Source organism: Melopsittacus undulatus, chromosome 8 (genome assembly GCF_012275295.1).
Source record: "Melopsittacus undulatus isolate bMelUnd1 chromosome 8, bMelUnd1.mat.Z, whole genome shotgun sequence".
NCBI classification, from domain to species: domain Eukaryota; kingdom Metazoa; phylum Chordata; class Aves; order Psittaciformes; family Psittaculidae; genus Melopsittacus; species Melopsittacus undulatus.
The window spans coordinates 20,890,156-20,908,268 of record NC_047534.1 but is presented as its reverse complement, the minus strand read 5'-3'; the positions used below and the strand labels follow the sequence as shown (position 1 = coordinate 20,908,268).

At 44.4% G+C, this 18,113-nt stretch overlaps 1 protein-coding gene across 2 annotated transcripts in view; it reads right to left on the bottom strand.

Moving 5' to 3' along the window:
• The window catches only part of PRR5L (proline rich 5 like), a 42,203-nt gene that overhangs the window by 10,367 nt on the left and 13,723 nt on the right, over positions 1 to 18,113 (bottom strand). For both annotated transcript variants that reach the window (XM_005150614.3, XM_031050477.2), the window contains exons 5-6: positions 5,646 to 5,703; positions 1,519 to 1,610 (exon numbers count right to left, since the gene is read on the bottom strand). In XM_005150614.3, the coding sequence (XP_005150671.1) occupies positions 1,519 to 1,610; positions 5,646 to 5,703 (150 nt within the window). The remainder of the gene's footprint in view (positions 1 to 1,518; positions 1,611 to 5,645; positions 5,704 to 18,113) is intronic.

Genomic DNA, 18,113 nt, shown 5'->3' with positions numbered 1-18,113 from the left:
AGCATCACAGAATGGTTTGGGTTGAAAGGGACTATAAAGCTCATCCAGTTCCAAACCCCTGCCAAGGGCACGGACACCTTCCACTAGATAAGGTTGCTCAAAGCCCTGTCCAACCTGGCTGTATTCTTGGATGTATTTAGGTGGTTTAAATTCATACATTTATGTAGGCTACAGAGCTTTAAATATACTGTCTGTCACATTTCAGTTCCTCATCTGTTAAATGGCAATACTTCCCTAACTTCACAGCTTCTGTGAAATAATTCTGAGTGACTCAGATATTGTGATATGACAAATACAGTAAAAAAGCTATGCTCTCACAGAACTTCAACATCCCATAGTAAATCTTTCACCACCTAGTTACTACCAAAACCCGCACCCACTGTGTGGTAAGTTTTGTTCAGTTTCTCATTAGAGACACTTAATAGGAGTGGAATAAATTTTTCTGGTAAGTGGCAGAATTATTAGCATCAGTGGGTGTGACAGACAAGGAAGGATATTATAATTGTGCAGTTTTACCTGCCAAACACCTACCTTTAAGCATCTGCAGCAAGGAAAGAATAAAAATAAACACAGCAGAAAGGTTAGTATCTGTTTTTGCAGAAATCCTTTCTCTTTTAGGAAATGCCAGCTTTAACAGGATTAGAGTAAAAGGACAACCTTTGAGCTTTACCTGCTGCCTTTTAAACAATATAAGAGAAAATAATTTTAAGGTGCTCTGGAAATCAGTGTCTTGCAAAAGAGTCAGAAGTCAAGAGGAGGAGGCTAGCATTTCCAAGAACATCAGTCTCCTCATGAGGTACGTTTTTCTTTTCCTCTCATGGAAAAGGAGATCAAAATAGGCTGGGGAGGTAATTGCACTGCTTGTATGGAAAACCTGACTAAAACTACCTTTAAAAATTATACAGCTCAACACTTCCAATAGGATACTCAGCTTTCAAAATGTCCAGTGAACAGGTTTTACATGAAGGTGTTCATTCATCCTCTACCCATGGATTTACTTGTCTCCTTATTAATGCTTAAAAAATCCCAATAGAGGATTTTCCAAAGGCACAACTGGGATATAAGCCCTCCAGAAGTATTTAGGGTGAGTTAGACACATTTGTCCCTGATCTAGACTTCAGACTTGTCCCTCTGAAAGCAAGTTGTTAGTATTATCATTTGCACCAACAGTCCCAGCAATTTAAAAGCAGAAGAAATAGAAATACGAATGGCACAGAGCTTCAGCCTAGACAACGTATCATCCAATAGTTTCAGCATTCAAGCTTAGCTAAGCACAGAGAGAGGGTAGACAAATGGGAATAAATTCAGCCCAAAGTGTGCTTGCCCAGTAGATTTCAGCAGCTCTTCTTACACAGTTAATGCTATTCTGCTTTGTCCCAGATACAGTTTAAAGGTTTTGAGACCTGTTTAGCCAGGGGCCAAAAAGTGCTGCTGGAACAGAAATTTCTATGTGCTCATAGCAGATATTGTTATTACATTGCCCCACCTGACTGAAGACTGAGTTATAATTAAGGTTACCTGGACTGGGTAGAATATTGCCTGGAGTGTAGGAAGAGTCTCTGTAAAATAGTGATCCCATATTTCAGCCAGGACATCAATGCGATCCTCACCTACGAAAACAGATTTGGACCAAGAGCTTTAGCAACAGGAACACCAAAATCAAGTTGAATTTTCCCACTACTATCTAACCCCCAAAACAAGAGATACAAACCCAGCCTTCACAGTTTCCATCCAAAACTGGACATCACTCATCTGAGCTTCACCTTAACAGGCAGAGACACAAGACTGTGATCATAAATTGCTTTGTCCCTTACTGCAGAGAAGACAGCTCTGTGTGAAACATGAGATGAATTCCAACAACAAAGTGAAACTCTCTTTAGCCAGAGGCTTTAACTCCACAGCAAAGGATTGCAAATCTCACAGCTCACAGTTAGCATGCTCAACTAGCATGGGAGCACAGCCATGTTTTAGCAGCTGAATCTGACAACCAGCAGGTAAATCATAGAATAACAGAATGGTTTGGGTTGGAAGGGACCTTAAAGCTCATCCAGTTCCAACCCCCTGCCACAGGCAGGGACACCTTATGCTAGACCAGGTTGCTCCAAGCCCCATCCAACCTGGCCTTGAGCACTGCCAGGGATGGGGCAGCCACAGCTTCTCTAGGCAGCCTGTGCCAGGGCCTCACCACCCTCACAGGGAAGAACTTCTCCCTAAGATCTCATCTCAACCTCCCCTCTGTCAGTTTAAAGACATTCCCTCTTGTCCTGTCACTACAGGCCCTTATCAGATCTCCTCTCTGGATTTCTTGTCAGCCCCCTTAGGCACTGGAAGCTGCTCTAAGGTCTCCCCTTCAGAAGCCTTCTCTTCTCCAGGCTGAACAAGCCCAGCTCTCTCAGCCTGTCTCCAGAGCAGAGCTGCTCCAGTCCTCAAAGCATCTTCATGGCCTCCTCTGGATTTAGCCCAACACCTCCTCATCGCTTTTGTGATGACAGACCCAGAGATGAACACAGCACTGTGGGGGGGGTCTCACCAGAGCACAGCAGAGGGGAAAAATCCCCTCCCTTGACCTGCTGGTCACACTGCTGGTGATGCAGCCCAGGATATGGCTGGTTTCTGGGCTGCAAGAACACATGGCTGGGTCATGGGGAGCTTCTCATCACTCAGCACCCCCAGGTCCTTCTATTCAGGGTTGCTCTCCATCCAGTCTCACCCAACCTGCAGTTGTGCTTGGGACTGCTCCAACACAGATGCAGGACCTTGCACTTGTCTTGTTGAACTCTGTCCTGTCCAGGTCCCTCTGAATCCCATTCCTTGCATCCAGCGTTGTCAACCACATCACACAGCTTGGTGTAAACAGCAGATTTGCTGCAAGTGCACTCATAGAATGATCGAAGCATAGAATAGTTTGGGTTGGAAAGGACCTTAAGATCATCTAGTTCCAACCCCCCTGCCATGGACATTTCACACTAAAGCACTGACAAAGATGTTGAATAGAGCCAGTCCCAACACCAACCCCTGAGGAACACTCAACAATGGTCACCATTTGGACATCAAGCTGTTGACAGCAACTCTTTGAGTATGACCATCCAGCCAATTCTGTATCCACCAACTGGTCCATCTGTCAAAACCATGCCTCTCCAGTTTAGAAACAGAGATGTTGTGCACAACACTGTCAAATGCCTTGCACGAGTCTGGGTAGATGACATCAGGTCCTCTTCCGTTATCCACCAATGCCATAGCCCCACTGTATGGAGGCCACCGAATTTGTCAGACACAATTGTAATGTCCAACATCAACTGTTCTGCAGCAACTGAGTCAAGGAGACCATTTGCAAGACCTGAGACCCTGCTCCCAAGCACATACATTGTAGTCAGGAGCTTGATGAGCCACAAAACCACTGCGCTCCTCTCAAATATGGCACTTGAGAAAGTTCCAGATTTAAATCCACTTGCGGTCACTCCTTCTATGACTCCAGCAAGAACAAATATCCCCAAATATAAGTGGGTACTTAAAATGAAGGCAGACTTAAGTTATGCAACTCCCAATTCCCATAACAGGAATACAACTGTGGTCAAAAGCCTATTATTAACAAAAAATGCTTTACTGAACGTAATGGTTTGGACTGACTTAAATTATGCACATAAGCTTGACTTGCAGACCTGTATGTTCCTCAGCATTTGGGCCCAAAACTTTTCTTATGAGATTTTTCCCATCCCAAAAAAGGCCAAAGATTTGCCATGCTTTTCAAGTTTTGGATATATTCCCAAAAATGTCAGGCGCAAATACAGACCCAGGTTTAACAATACAAGACTCTGACAAAAAAATTTGACAGGATACCTTCTATAGAGCCTCAGCTGGAGCTCACAGCAGTCAAGACTCAAGGAACAGTAATGGAAGGCAGCTGCTCAAGACATCTTTGAAGGCTCAGCCTCAACATGACTAAAGGCCCTACATGAGAACTGAAGCAAAGTACAATTGCAGCTCAAAGGAGCCTTATCACTGTGTACTAAAGTTCTTTCCCCATCTGGAGGCTTCTGCATGGGCTTGCACTGTGCTTGTCCATGGGTTGTGCTGCTTAGGACAAGGCCAGAGAGCAGAAAACCAGCATGACCATATCCTGCAGAAGTTTCCTTCTGAGCAGAGAGCCCAACAACCACCACAGGAGGGTTCAGAGGAAAGCTTCATGGTGTCACGTATGATGCCAGCCTTAAAACTGTAACTGCAGGCAAATGAGCACCTACTCAAACCCTCATAACAGCTACCCAGAAACTGCCAACAAAAAGTCAACAGGAAACAAACTAATAGAATGTTTCATTGCCTCCTCCCCACAGCTGCAACACTGTGTTGTGTGTGGAGCCAGAAAGAAATGTCCTAGATCACTTCTCCTTCTGGAAGAGAAGGGGAAATGGTTTGTTTCTTCAAGAAATCATAAATCCTACAGGCATTGAAACAGATTCTGACAGGCAGTATAAAGAAAAGTCATGTTAAAGTAAGGCTGTGATTTGAAAAACAGACACAGTAAAACATCGTTATGCCCTGCAGCAGGAACATTATTCTGTCTCTGATTTCTGGGACAGTGAGAATTTCCCAGGAAAACAGCGCTAACCAAGAAGCATGCACAGGAAGTTAATGTTGCTAGGACCACAAGAGCTGCACCAAGCCTACACATTATGAAAGAAAGGTGACCATGAGTCATCTCTGTAAGGTAAAATGCATGAGTCTGCCTTTTTACCTCCATTACAGGGCCACTGCTGAAGAAGCAGGCACCAAGCGGGAGTGCCTGCACAGTTCCTTCAGGATTCGAGTCCTACAGACTGCTGGCTGAGTGGAGCAGTCAGTTGGTGAAGAATGGTGCAGAGGAATTTGGCACCAACAGTGACACGAGACCATAAGTCTGTAAATGCCTATTGGCCTTCAATGACCCAGATACAGCAGGTTGTTGATTAGCAAGAGATCTTCCCTACAGGCTATGAAAATGGGTCAAATCAAGCAACAACCTAGTTTTGAATAAAGGCACATGCTGGAGACAGCTTGCTGTGCTTGAGCAAACTGTTAATAAATGTAACTAATCCCACATGCATCCAACATGGAGTCACCACACCACACTAGCCTCATCCAGAGGCTCTGCAAGCATCTCTAGCCCAGTGGTTTGAACAGAACTCCACGTGTGATCAAGTTCTTTCCAAAAGGATTTAATTCCCTGAGTGACTGTTTTTTCTATAAATTTATACAAAACCTGTTAGCTCAGCTCTCAAAAGCATGAGACAACAACCAAAATTATACTTCCACCAACCTGCAAATCACACTGAGAAATAAAAGGCAGAACAGCTCTCAGCAGTTCTGCAACAGGACCCATATCCAGTCCAGAACTGCTCTGAGCAGGTTCAGCTGCCACAGAAGCTGACGTTCCTGCTCTCATAACGGAGAAGTAGCTGGTGGAGGCATTGCAGCTACACGGCTATTCAAACAACACACCACCCCTTAAGCCTCCCGAGGGCTGCAGTGCAGTCTGCTCCTAACAGGTTGTGTGACACCCCAAGATGGTACCAGAAAGGGCTGTATGCCTTTCAGATATGAAAATCATCTCATCTGACCAAAGATCAAAACACAATTCTCTTCCAAAACAGGATTCTTACTATACTTGCCTTCACACAGCTTAACCTTCTCCTCTACGAACAGCAAGCCTTTCACAAGGAGCTGGTTCTGCCAAGAGAGAAGAGAGATATTCATTTGCCTTTTCTGAGATTTAAAGTAAACATGAAATTATTTTTTTATTTCTTTTAGATGTTAGCCCCTTTGCATGCAGTTATCTAAAGATGAGTCACATCACAGAATCATACAATCACAGAACAGTTTGGATTGGAAAGACCATCTATTCCCAATCCCCTGCCACAGGCAGGGACTCCTTCCCTGAGACAAGGTTGCTTCAAGCCCCATCCAACCTGGCCTTGAACATTGCCAGAGATGGGGCAGCCACAGCTTCTCTGGGCAACCTCTGCCAGGGTCTCACCACCCTCACAGGGAAGAACTTCTTCCCAGTATCTCATCTCAGTCTCCCCTCTGTCAGGTTAAAGCCATTCCCCTTGTCCTGTCACTACAGGCCCTTGTCAAAAGCCCCTCTCCAGATTTCTTGTTGGCTCCTTTAGGCACTGGAAGCTGCTCTAAGGTCTCCCTGGAGCCTTCTGTTCTCCAGACCAAGCTGACCAAGCCCAGCTCTCTCAGTCTGTCTCCAGAGCAGAGGTGCTCCAGCCCTTGGAGCATCTCCATAGCCTTCTCTGGACTTGCTCGAGCAGGTCCATGTATTGTAGTACTTTCTTTATTGTAGTACTTTTTATATCATAGTACTTTCTGCCAGTCCTGCCACCAGACCTGGACTCACTGTAAGTGCTGCAACCTCATTAACCACTCTTGTTCAGCCAGGCATGAGAACAGAACAGACACAGTAGACAGTTAAACCACTTGCCAGAAGTGGGAAGAAAGGAAGGATCTCCCTTGGCCACAGGGAGAGACTCAAGAAAATAAAATGTTTTTTATCATAAAAGTGCAGCTACATAAGCTATACCTCAGCCATATGACTGAGGTGATTAAAGGGCCAAACTCCACCACATATGCCTGTTTACAGTTGAGGACATCTGAATATCTGATAAGCTTTTCTGTCCCCATTCCCCCAGACATAAGAAAGGTGCAACACCAACACCTACCTTTTGTTCTCTCAAAGCACTAGGTGTATCAGGCATTCTGAAAAGCTTTAAGAATCCCTGAGAAAGGAGCAGCTATCACCACGTAACATGCTATTATTGCATCCTAAAAGGTCCACTCATACCACAGAAATCATACTGATAGAGAATAAAGCCTTCTGTCCCTCTGAAATGGGTCCAATATCAGGGTAGCGCAAAATGAAGGGAATAAGAAGGAAACATCGCTCTGTGACATTCCCTGCTTGTACTTGTATTTCACGTTCCAGAACAAAAGAAAAACTTGTCACTAGAGAGTCCTACTTGTTAGCATCAGAGTTCACTGAAATGTACAGAAAAGGAAGGGCCCTTCCTGAAACAGTATCTAAACAGGCTCTAGAAATCTTTGGAAGTAGGTTGAGGCTGATGGACTAGAGAGACCACCATATATCCTATCAGTAAGGAAACATCTCTGGACACATCGTCCTGGTGGAGAACTCTTCTGCAAAAATTTGTCAGGTAGGAAAATGCTGAAATTAATAAATTCGGGAAACTTCTTTTGCTTTGGAATCTCACCTCATGCAAGGTGAGCTCTGAGACCCTTTGGGCCTGGGTGCCACTTCAATACCAGAGAGAAATCATTCCATTAGCATCTTTGTCAATATTTCAGCAAAAAGAGCCTGGAAGAAAGAACAAGCCATGCAAATCACCAGCTGCTTCCCATGCTGTGGATAGTAGGGGGAGCAACCATGAAAAGTTTCATCTCAAGACCATATGGACATTGTCTTCTTCATAGTGTGAAAAAAGTGCGGCGTTATACAATGGGAAGGAAATGGGGACCTTCCGGTGGATGCTGTCACATCTCATGGCTATTTCATCCACATTAAAACACTGACCCATGTTTTGCCACACTGGCTTGTTTGCCTTAAATGAGCCAGATGTGAGTATTTTTAAGATGCTGCTTAAAAAAAAAGCAACAAAACAACAAAAGCAAACAAACAAAAACCCCAACAAAATCACCCCCCCCAAAAAAAGAGCAAAAAAAACCCAAAAAACACCCCCTAAAAAAACCAAAAAAAACCCACAAACAAAAGAAACACATGAAAAAAATCCCCCATATAAAAAGAAAAAAAAAAACAACACCAAAATTCCCTAATCCATACCCAGAGATCAGTAGTTCAGTCATAGGATAAGGAGGAATGGCCATCCAATTGACCAGTGGTATGTTCTGTTAGTGGCAATAACTGTTAAATATGGTGTAGTTCATACAAGGGAAAAACAATTCATGGTCATGCTTGTAATTAAGGTATATTGGCCCTGCTAGCAGGTGGCTTTGTTTTTTTCAGAATTCAAACCTAAAAATATTTAGTAAGGTCTTATTCAAAAAATAATGTAGAATTTAGGTTCCTTTTATATTAGTTACAACAAAACCGGAGCAACACATGGGATGAAACTGTACTATTTGAACCACCCACCCAAGTCACAAAACTTTGACCTTTAGTAGCTCTAGCGTAGTGTAAAAGGAATCCTAATTATGTGGTACAGTCAAGCTGTAAACCAATTTCAGTAGCATTATCCAATCATAACAGTTTCAGCACAGGAGCTCCAGCTGACTTGAAGAGTCCTGTGGTCAGAGACCGCATTAGAATTGCTATTCTGCATGCAGGTGACCATGTGGAGAGAGGAACCCAAAGCACTTTTGCATGCAGCCTTCTGAACCCACTCATAAACATTAACTGCAGCTGAAAACCTGCTGATGCCAACAGGTAAAAAGCAGATCTCTCTGGCAATACTGCAGACAGCTTTGGTCTGTGCTGACTCATTCCATGATGCTGACACCCACCCAAGTTAGCAGGAGTGAAGGGTCCTTCAGCAGGATATGCAACACAAAGAGCCTGGTGGTGCAGACCTTCTCCCTGGTGGTACCTCACCCTGCTTACAATGGCTCTTTCAGTTTTAGCCAAAAAGACATACACAGGGGGGAAAAAAAAAATAAGCTACTTTCTACAATTTTAGGACTCTGGAATTTCACACATGAATCCCTCCATCCCCTTCCTGCAGAAGCCTGGGTTGAGAGGAAGAAAAAGGCAGTTCCCAGCAAAGCGTGAGAGGAATGGTCTGTCAGAGGATGGATAAGCTGCTAAGGGAACATGCCTGGGAGACATTTCATCTGGACAATAACAGCAGTGATGAGCAAGTTGTATAAATACGCTCACATGATGATGAAGAAATACTGCAACATTTCCAAACATTATCAGCTAATGGAAGGTGAATCTAGCAGAAATACAGGATTTGGAAGGAAATACTAAGCTGTTAGGATGTCCATTAGAATTTTAGATTTGTTTGGCAGAAATAAAATGACACGTGTCAGGCTCTGGACAACAGCAACAAAAAGACTCTCCAGGGGAAAAAAAAGTAACAAAACCCAAAACCAAAACACCCATAAAAATTTGAAAATGACAGAGGAAAAAGTCTGGAGTGTGAAAATAATTATGAATGGAAAAAACAATGGAAATATTTTTCTGCCTGAGCAATAAGATAATGTTTGGAGTGATTATTAATAAACTGAAACCATTTGGAAGGACTAAAGTGCTTTAATTCTTACTTTTCATCTCATAGCTCAAGGTAATTATCTCTAATACATTGCAAGGAAAATTTACAGCTGGTCTTTAATACCATGTCATTTTAAACTACTATATCATTAAAAAATATATACACATACATATATGAGAGTGCATTTTTGTGTTTCTCTCAAGAAATACGAATTTCTCCTCTATCTGTACTAGAACATTAAGTATCAATTTCCATGTGTTTCACGAGCACTGTGGATCCAATTTTCTACCTGTATTGCTTGTAAGTTAGTATGATTGATGCTTTCTACTCTCAGAGAGTTTTATTTTATTTTTCAGCTATGTCAGCAAACAAACTATGCATTTGTACACCTTATGGGCAGCACAGTTCTATCTACTAAAACCAGGTATGTTAATCATTACTCTGTAGTAAAGAATTTATAATGCTCTTATCAATGTATTATCAGTAATTCTATGTGCTAAACAGATTGCTACATCTCATTCTTCAGGTTTCTAAGGAAAAAAAACAACTTAGCTCCATATATTTACTACAGATGTTTCAATTATCCTCTCAGGGTCTCCCTTTTCCTGTAGAAGAGACAAACTTTAAAAATAAAAATAAAAAAATTGAACCAACCACACTTAATTTCCCTTCTCCCCATCTCAAAATTATCTGGAAATTTTACTTATCTGTCTTTTCTGCTGAAATCATAGGCTTAGAAATGGATTCAATCTCAACATTACCTCCTCAGATCAGGCCAAACAGGTAAATTTTCATTAAAGAGCCCTCCAGTGTTTGCTGACAAATCAATAAAATCTAATAAATGCAACCACAGCAGAGGTCTGGAGCAGACCGTGCCCAGATTACAAGTCTCGTTTTACTGCTTTAACCCTGGTTGCCAGAGGCAACACAGAGGTAGAGAGCTAGGAAGAAAAAGAAACCTTATTTATCTTACTTATTGCAAGCAAGACCAGATAAAGATGCTCACCAAGTAAGCTTAAAGGATGCATTTATTTGAAACTCCACCATGTACATGCAGTTGAGAAATTCATAGAGATATTTTGCAGCACATTGAAGTGGGCTTCTGAAATCTCACAGGTTGAAAACCCCCTTGTTTCCTCAGTGCAGAAAACCATAGTAGCCATTTCAGGTATACCATAAAGAAGTGCAGCTAAGACAAAGCCTTTAAAAAGCAAGTTGTCAAACACCCCAAGTTTTGGAAGGCAGGATTCAAGGGTCCAGAAGAATACTTCATTTTTTCCTCAACAAAGAGGAACATGTGTTCCAAAAACTGAAGCCAGCCACATAAAATGTAGACACTCTCCAGGTAATTCTTTCTTTTTCCTCACACAGGTATTTCCCCCTTTCCTCCCTATAGAGAAACTGAGGTGAGTTTCTTCATCCATATCCAGAGGAGCCATTCCACCTCCTCCAGCACAGTGACTAGAGGTGGAATCTGCCCCAGGTACAGCAGCTGGGGCTCCTCTCTCAAACCAGCAGTGGTGGGCACCTTCTCCCTACCCTTCATAAGCTGGTCATCCCCAACAAGGACACCCTTCTTATGTGGGCATCCAAAATGGTACCTGCTTGACTTTGCCGAAGTCTCAGCAGTGTAATAGGCCAAAAAGGAATTCTCCTGCTAATACAAAAACATAACTGTTTCACAATAAGCCGCTATTCTTGGGGAAAATGCTTACATGAACACCCACGTAATTACAGACATGTTTTGTTTTCCTTTCACATCTCCAAGCTGAACATGGCCAATATGACATTAAAAAGCCACATTAATATGCACAAATTAATAGCAGTTAACCAAACAGAAACATAAGCTTGGCACAGGAGTAAACTGACCCAGAGCAAACTCAAAATAATTGGCCCCATTTTGCTGGATGAAAAAAAAATCAAGTTTTCTTCCACACATTATGGGATTTCTGAAATGCAACCCTCTCTTCTAGCCAATGTTTTGTGCTAGTGTTAAAACATGCTTGTACAGATTCTATAAGCACATAGCCACTGTTTCTTGGATAATCCAATGTTAATTTTAGGAAAAAAGCATTACCCAACCTTCCCTGGCAAATTATTTTCCACAAAGTTATTGCCAGTTGCACAGAAACCTACATCTTGGCAGTGTTTTAACAAATGCAAACCTGTATGAGCTGCAGCATCTCATACCTGACGCATCCCCACCACCCTTTAACTCCAGAAAGAGAGGAAATAGTGACAGAAGCAAAGAGATCATTTCAATCCTACATAGAGAACAAACTGCGAGATAAATAACACCCTAAAATGACTTTTCTAGAGACAGCTAAAAAACAAAGTGAGAACAGTGAGGCAGGGAGAGTGAGAAGAGCAGACCAGGCAGACCGAGTATGCAGCACTGCTATCATGTGGACCACAATGCGTCAAATTATAAAATCATAGAATCAACTGGGAAGGAACAGATCAAGTCCAACCACTACCCCAGGACTGCCAAGACCACCACTGAACTATGTCACTAAGGACCTTATCTACACAGTTTTTGAACGCTTCCAGGGATGCCTTTAGCCTTAGCAACCAGGCACAATTCTGAATGAATCACAAGCATCTACAAAGCCAATGCACACAGGGTGCCCCTGCTGCCACTGTCACCCAGGACTAAGTCCTCTCTTGGCCTATAGTAATATGGGCTGAGCTGCTTGGTGGTCGCCATCTCTGATAATGAAGCTGGGCAGCTGCTACCGAGTCTTTGGAGCTGTCCCATGAAAGCTCGATCCTAGAAAGTGCCAGATGAAGCAGAAGTAATCAACAGACCTGCATGAACAGGGGTTCCCAGACAGCAAGGATTAAAAATAAGATAATAAAGAGCAGCTTGAACTGAAAGAGTATTGAAGACATACCTCTGAGCTCTGCAAATTCCACAACTGTGAATGATCTTTCCTCGTGCAGCAGCCAAGCTGCTGAAACCACTAACAGCAGGCATGGGACAGCACTTCACCAGAGAAGAGCTAGCGCTACCTTTATACAGCAATAACCATCACTCCAATAACCCACAACACTTTTTCCTTGCCTTGCTGTGAAAGATGTAGAAGCAGAAACCTGGAACCAAGTAATGTCACATGTACCAGGTTTTTCTCTTTGACTAACCAGGACAGGCAGATAACATGGCATTTTCAGCTGTTAGTATGGCTTTACACATCACAGAATCACAGAATGGTTTGGGTTTGAAGGGACCTTAAAGCTCATCCAGTTCCAACCCCCTGCCATGGTTTTGGGGTTTTTTTTACGTGTTAAGCCCTTTGCATGCAGTTATCTGAAGATGAGTCATATCACAGAATCATATAATCACAGAACAGTTTGGGTTGGAAAGACCATCTATTTCCAACCCCCTGCCACAGGCAGCAACACCTTCCACTAGACCAGGTTCCTCCAAGCCATGTCAAACCTGGCCTTGAACATTGCCAGGGATGGGGCAGCCACAGCTTCTCTGGGCAATCTGTGCCAGCGCCTCAGCATCCTCACAGGAAGAACTTCTGCCTAATATCTCAATCTCCAATCTGTCAGGTTAAAGCCATTCTCCCTTGTCCTGTCACTACAGGCCCTTGTCAGAGCCCCTCTACACCTATTTTGTCAGCCCGTTTAGGCACTGGAAGCTGCTCTAAGGTCTCCCCGGAGCCTTCTCTTCTCCAGGCTGGCACAGCCCAGCTCTCTCAGCCTGTCTCCAGAGCAGAGCTGCTCCAGCCTTTGGAGCATGTCCGTGGGTTCCTCAGGACTTATTCCAACAATTCCATGCCCCTCTTGTGCTGGAGGCCCCAGAGCTGGATGCAGGACTGCAGCCTTTCGAAGGAGAGTGAGCATCCTGAGAGATGCTGGATGGGCTGGAGTCCCAGAAAGATGAGCAGTAGGGACTTAAGCAAAAGATTTATATTGCCACATCTTGGTATTCTGACTTTGCTTGACACCCCAGCAATACCGGTGCTCACACCCTGCGGTTGTACATACAAACAGAAAGCCAGGCCTGATTCTGAGTCAGGACTCGTCAACTCCCACGGCTCACCACTGCAGCAGGTGGGAAATTATATAATAGATTCACTTCTGTTTTTAAGACATCAAAGCTTGCACTGGATTATATGAGGAAATACAGCCCACTTGCCATCCCTCACCAATCAGCTCTGCCGGCATAGGCAGCAGATGTCAGGCTGGAGAGGCATCAGCTCCAGCTCTGTGACTTTCTGCATCTGCAGTCCAAGGGTGCTAGGAGAGGTTACAGTGCCTCGGAAGGGACTGGGTCTCTCCTTAGAGGAAGACAGTTTGGAGTTAAACACATCAACCAAGCAGTTCTGCTAAAGTGGTTAGTTGTGAAATAGCTAACATTTACATTTTCCCCCATGAGTTTCAAGATTAACAAGCCCCCAGAGAGTGAAAAGAAACAGTTCATCCTTTCCAAAGGTGAGGGGTTTTTCTTAGGCTGTTTGCAGACTCAGGAAAATAATGCATGAGTTGGAGTTTTTTTAATGCATAAAATTTCTCCTATGGAGACAGGCTCCAGGGGGACCTTAGAGCAGCTTCCAGTGCCTAAAGAGGACAACAAGAAGTCCAGGGAGGGGCTTTTGACAAAAGGCTGTAGGAACAAGACAAGGGGGAATGGATTTAAACTGACAGAGAGGAGACTGAGATTAGACATTAGGCAGAAGTTCTTCCCTGTGAGGGTGCTGAGGCCCTGGCACAAGTTGCCCAGAGAAGCTGTGGCTGCCCCATCCCTGGCAGTGTTCAAGGTCAGGCTGGATGGGGCTTGCAGCAACATGGTCTAGTGGAAGGTATCCTTGTCTGTGGCAGAGGCCTGGAACTGGATGAGCTTTAAGGTCCCTCCCAACCCAAACCATTCTGTGATTTTATGATTTATCAACACTTGCCAGTTTTATATTTCAAAAATTTGTCCATAACCACATGGTCAGGCAGTATGAAAATGGGTTAGGTTTTCTGAATCATGGAATAGTTAGGGTTGAAAAGGACCTTAAGATCATCTAGTTCCAACCCCCCTGCCATGGGCAGGGACACCTCCCACTAAACCATGCCACCCAAGGCTCTGTCCAACTGGGCCTTGAACACCACCAGGGATGGAGCATTCACAGCTTCCTTGGGCAATCCATTCTAGTGCCTCACCACCCCCACAGTAAAGAATTTCTTCCTCATGTCCAATCTAAACTTCCCCTGTTTAAGTTTTAACCCATTACCCCTTGTCCTATCACTATAGTCCTTATTGAAGAGTCCCTCCCCAGCATCCCTATAGCCCTGCTTCAGATACTGGAAGGCTGCTAAGAGGTCTCCACGCAGCCTTCTCTTCTCCAGGCTGATTCACAAAATGGTGGCGTACATCCATCCCAGGGCACCCTTGAGCCTCTCCTTATTGCCCTATGTTCCCCAATGGTGGAGATGTGTTGGAGGAAGAAAACCTGGATGGGCAGGGCAGGCAGGGGGAGCCTCACCCTGCACAGCACTGAGTTGCTCAGGCACCTACTTTTCCTGGGCATCCCAAGGGGCAGGGCTGGATGCAACTCCCCCGGGGCAGGGGTGGGACCAAAGTCCTGATGTGCAGGGACCCTCTCCTTGGGCTCAACCCAGCCTCTCCTCGAGGGGACTGGTGACATGAAAGAGGAAATACCAAAGGTGCTTGGCTTTGTGAACTGCTGCTGGTGTCCCTGGGGCCCTCACCTGCCTTCCTGCATCACCCTGCATCACCCTATGGCCCTAGTTGTCACCCAGAAAGGGAAGAGTGGAAAGGGTGTCCCAAGCGGGAAGTGTGGGAGTTCAGCCAGGGGCAGCTGGGGACAGTGCTGGCTCTGCACTTGCTGCTGCAGTTCTGTCCATAAACCTCCTCCCCTTTGCCACCTCTTCCCAGGAGGGCAGCAGAGGCCAGTCTGCTCCCACCGAGCCCCACAGCTCAGAAATGGACATCCCGCATGGAGTAAGCTCAACACTGGATCTCAAGGAACCAGGGACACAGCACAGATGCCCTGGCAGAGAGACAACCACTTTAGGGACACAGAGTGGAGCTCCTACCACTCAGCCCTCCAGCTCACAGAGAAGGCCTGGAACTCACAATACTCAGTCAAGTAGCTCACAGAGAAGGCCTGGAGCTTCTGTCACCAAAGCCAAGGCTCCACTGAGAAAGTTTTGGCCTGCTCCACCCAGGCCACCACCCAACGAAAGAGGCTGGAGCTGCTGGCACCCAAACCACCAGCCCAGGGATGCAGCCCAGAAAAAAAGGTTGCCTGGACAGACCTTGAGGGAGCAGGGGCACAACCAGTAGCACCAAGCTTCAGCATTGATCCCAGGGCCACCAACCAGCTGCAAGAGCTGTACAGCTCCTTAGAATAATTTTATAGATGCCTTGGAGAAGTCCCAATCACAAATATACCCTATTCCTCCAAATCCCAGCCTCTTACCTTCCACAGCCATAGGATTCCTTCCTGTTGCAGTTCAGCTGAAAACCAGAGAACTAACCCACCAATAAGAGTAGATGGTGCCCTGCTGGGTTACTGAGCAGAGGGGTGGTTACAAAGTGCCCCTTTTTATCAGCAGGATCAGTTCATGGGCAAAATCAATACTTTGAAAACCTGCAGTGTGAAGCATTGTTTTAAGGCAGATCCACAGCCCATATTGCGAGTCCCAGCTATCTGGCAATTACACTTAGACTCTGATCCAAGGAGATTGCTTGTATATATGAGTTGCTAAAGCAGCAGATTTACAAACACAAATGTCCTTCAGAATGATACATCTGAGTTCTCACAAAAAAAAGACCAAACAAAAAAAAAAAAACCAAAAATACCTTTACAGGAATTACATTTCTTTTTCAAATACAAAACAGACCCAGTAACTCTGGTATGACAATGGTTTGGTAGCAGAGAAAGGCTGCCTAACTCCCATCTACTTCTTAAACTTTCCTTTAGCAACTTCAGGAGCTAAAACTTGGTAATTTGCATGAATGTAGGTGAAAAGGACTGGGGAGTAATCAAGTTGATTACAAAGGTAGATGTGTCTCACTATAAAAGCTCTGCTCCATTTTAGTCTTAAATATTTAGTTGTTAGAAAAAAAATGTGTGTTTGTAAAATATACATAATGTAAGAGCCAGAACTCTCAAAACAATGGAAAATGTGATTTTAAAAATTATCCAAGTAACTCCTGTTATAAGTGCTGTGGCATAAGGAATGGAAAACATTTAAGTCAATTTATCCCATCTAAATATGACATGATCAAGTTAGTTGCTTTAACTGCTGCTAGGATATTTAAAACTGCCTGGTTACACAAGAGGTCCTTAACGGTCCATTTCTATCCAAGAGAACAGTAAACCTGTTCTCATGAGGGCTTTTCAGTGGACTTTAACAGATGGAGGAGGAAGTCGCTGCCAGAAGATTCACTTCCACTCCACTTCCCATCCAGATGACCTGCTCCCATCACCTCCCCCATGTCAGAAGTGATGAGTGCATGTCAAAGGAAGTAGCTAAAAACTTTTTTTTCCCCTCCCAAGGTTATTTTTCTGCCACATCAGCAGCCTGATTCAACTGCTCATTTTGGTGGCTATATTGCTGTAAATCAGCCAGCATCAACAGCGAAACTGAACCACAGACAAATTAAATAATGTTGTCAGCCCTTCCTCGGCACATGAATAGTCTTTCCCCACTCCAAAACCAGAGGACTTCTGAATAAAGACATTTAGGAGGGAGAGGTAACTTTCATCCAAAATTCTTCTCTGTGAGGGTGCTGAGGTCCTGGCACAGGTTGCCCAGAGAAGCTGGGGCTGCTCCATCCCTGGCAGTGTTCAAGGCCAGGTTGGAGCTTGGAGCAACCTGGTCTAGTGGAAGACGTCCCTGCCTGTGGCAGGAGTTTGGAACTGGATGAGCTTTGAGGTCTCTTCCAACCCAACTGAGTCTGTGATTCTACATTTCTATGATCATATGCCATTTGATTCTATGCCATGTGCTGTCAGTCTAGAATCAGAACTAAGTCTGCACCTTAGTTCATAGCACAGACAAAAAGTTCATTTCCTGCAATAGCCTTTATTTCACAGTTTGTTTCACAGCTTGCCACCACCAAGAGTTTTGCTTCAGCCTAAGCTGGATGGAAACCAAGTTACTACTAGTATCATTGAGAAAAAAAAAAAAAAGAAAATCCTAGAAATAACATTTTATTCCCAGCAGCTTCAGTGGGAGAACAGCAGCTTCAGGTGAAGAGTGAAAGAAAAACAAACTCCAAGGAGAGTGCAGCCATGGCCTTGCATTGCATGCTCTTGAAGAGGGATGCCACACAAATATCCCACCTACAGCAGTGAGTCTCTTCAGTTGGCAGCCCTACTTCTAAGAAACATTAAGGAGTCTCAGTTAATGCCACTAGCCCTAGTGTGACTGTGACAGCCTGGAGGTTTACAGCCCGGAAGAAGAGAACAGCACATTCGAGTCCCAGTGCTGCGAGACATCTGGTCCCCAGCAGTCACTGGCTCCTCTTGTGCTGCAATAAGGTGCAGCTGTGTCTTAGTGCTTGAACCCACCCAGGCCTCTTTCAGTACACTCTGAATTTTCAAAACCAGATAACAGCCATAGTTCAGCACCTCATGTCCCTTGTGACTATGCTCAGCTCCATGCTCTACTTAGGCTTATGGGTGCATGAAGTTTCTTCTGGACATTTTCTGCTTATTCCAGCATTGTACACCATACCTAACACTGGGTACCTGATCAAGACCTTTCAGATTTCAATTCACCACATATATTTAGTTGCAAACTTTTCTTTGCCTGTTTTTCAATTAGCAGGAGCAGTAGCAGATTTCTACTTAAGCCAGGCACTTTGGGCTACGGGCTCAACAGATTTTCTGCCAGACCCCACTCATGGTCTAGGCA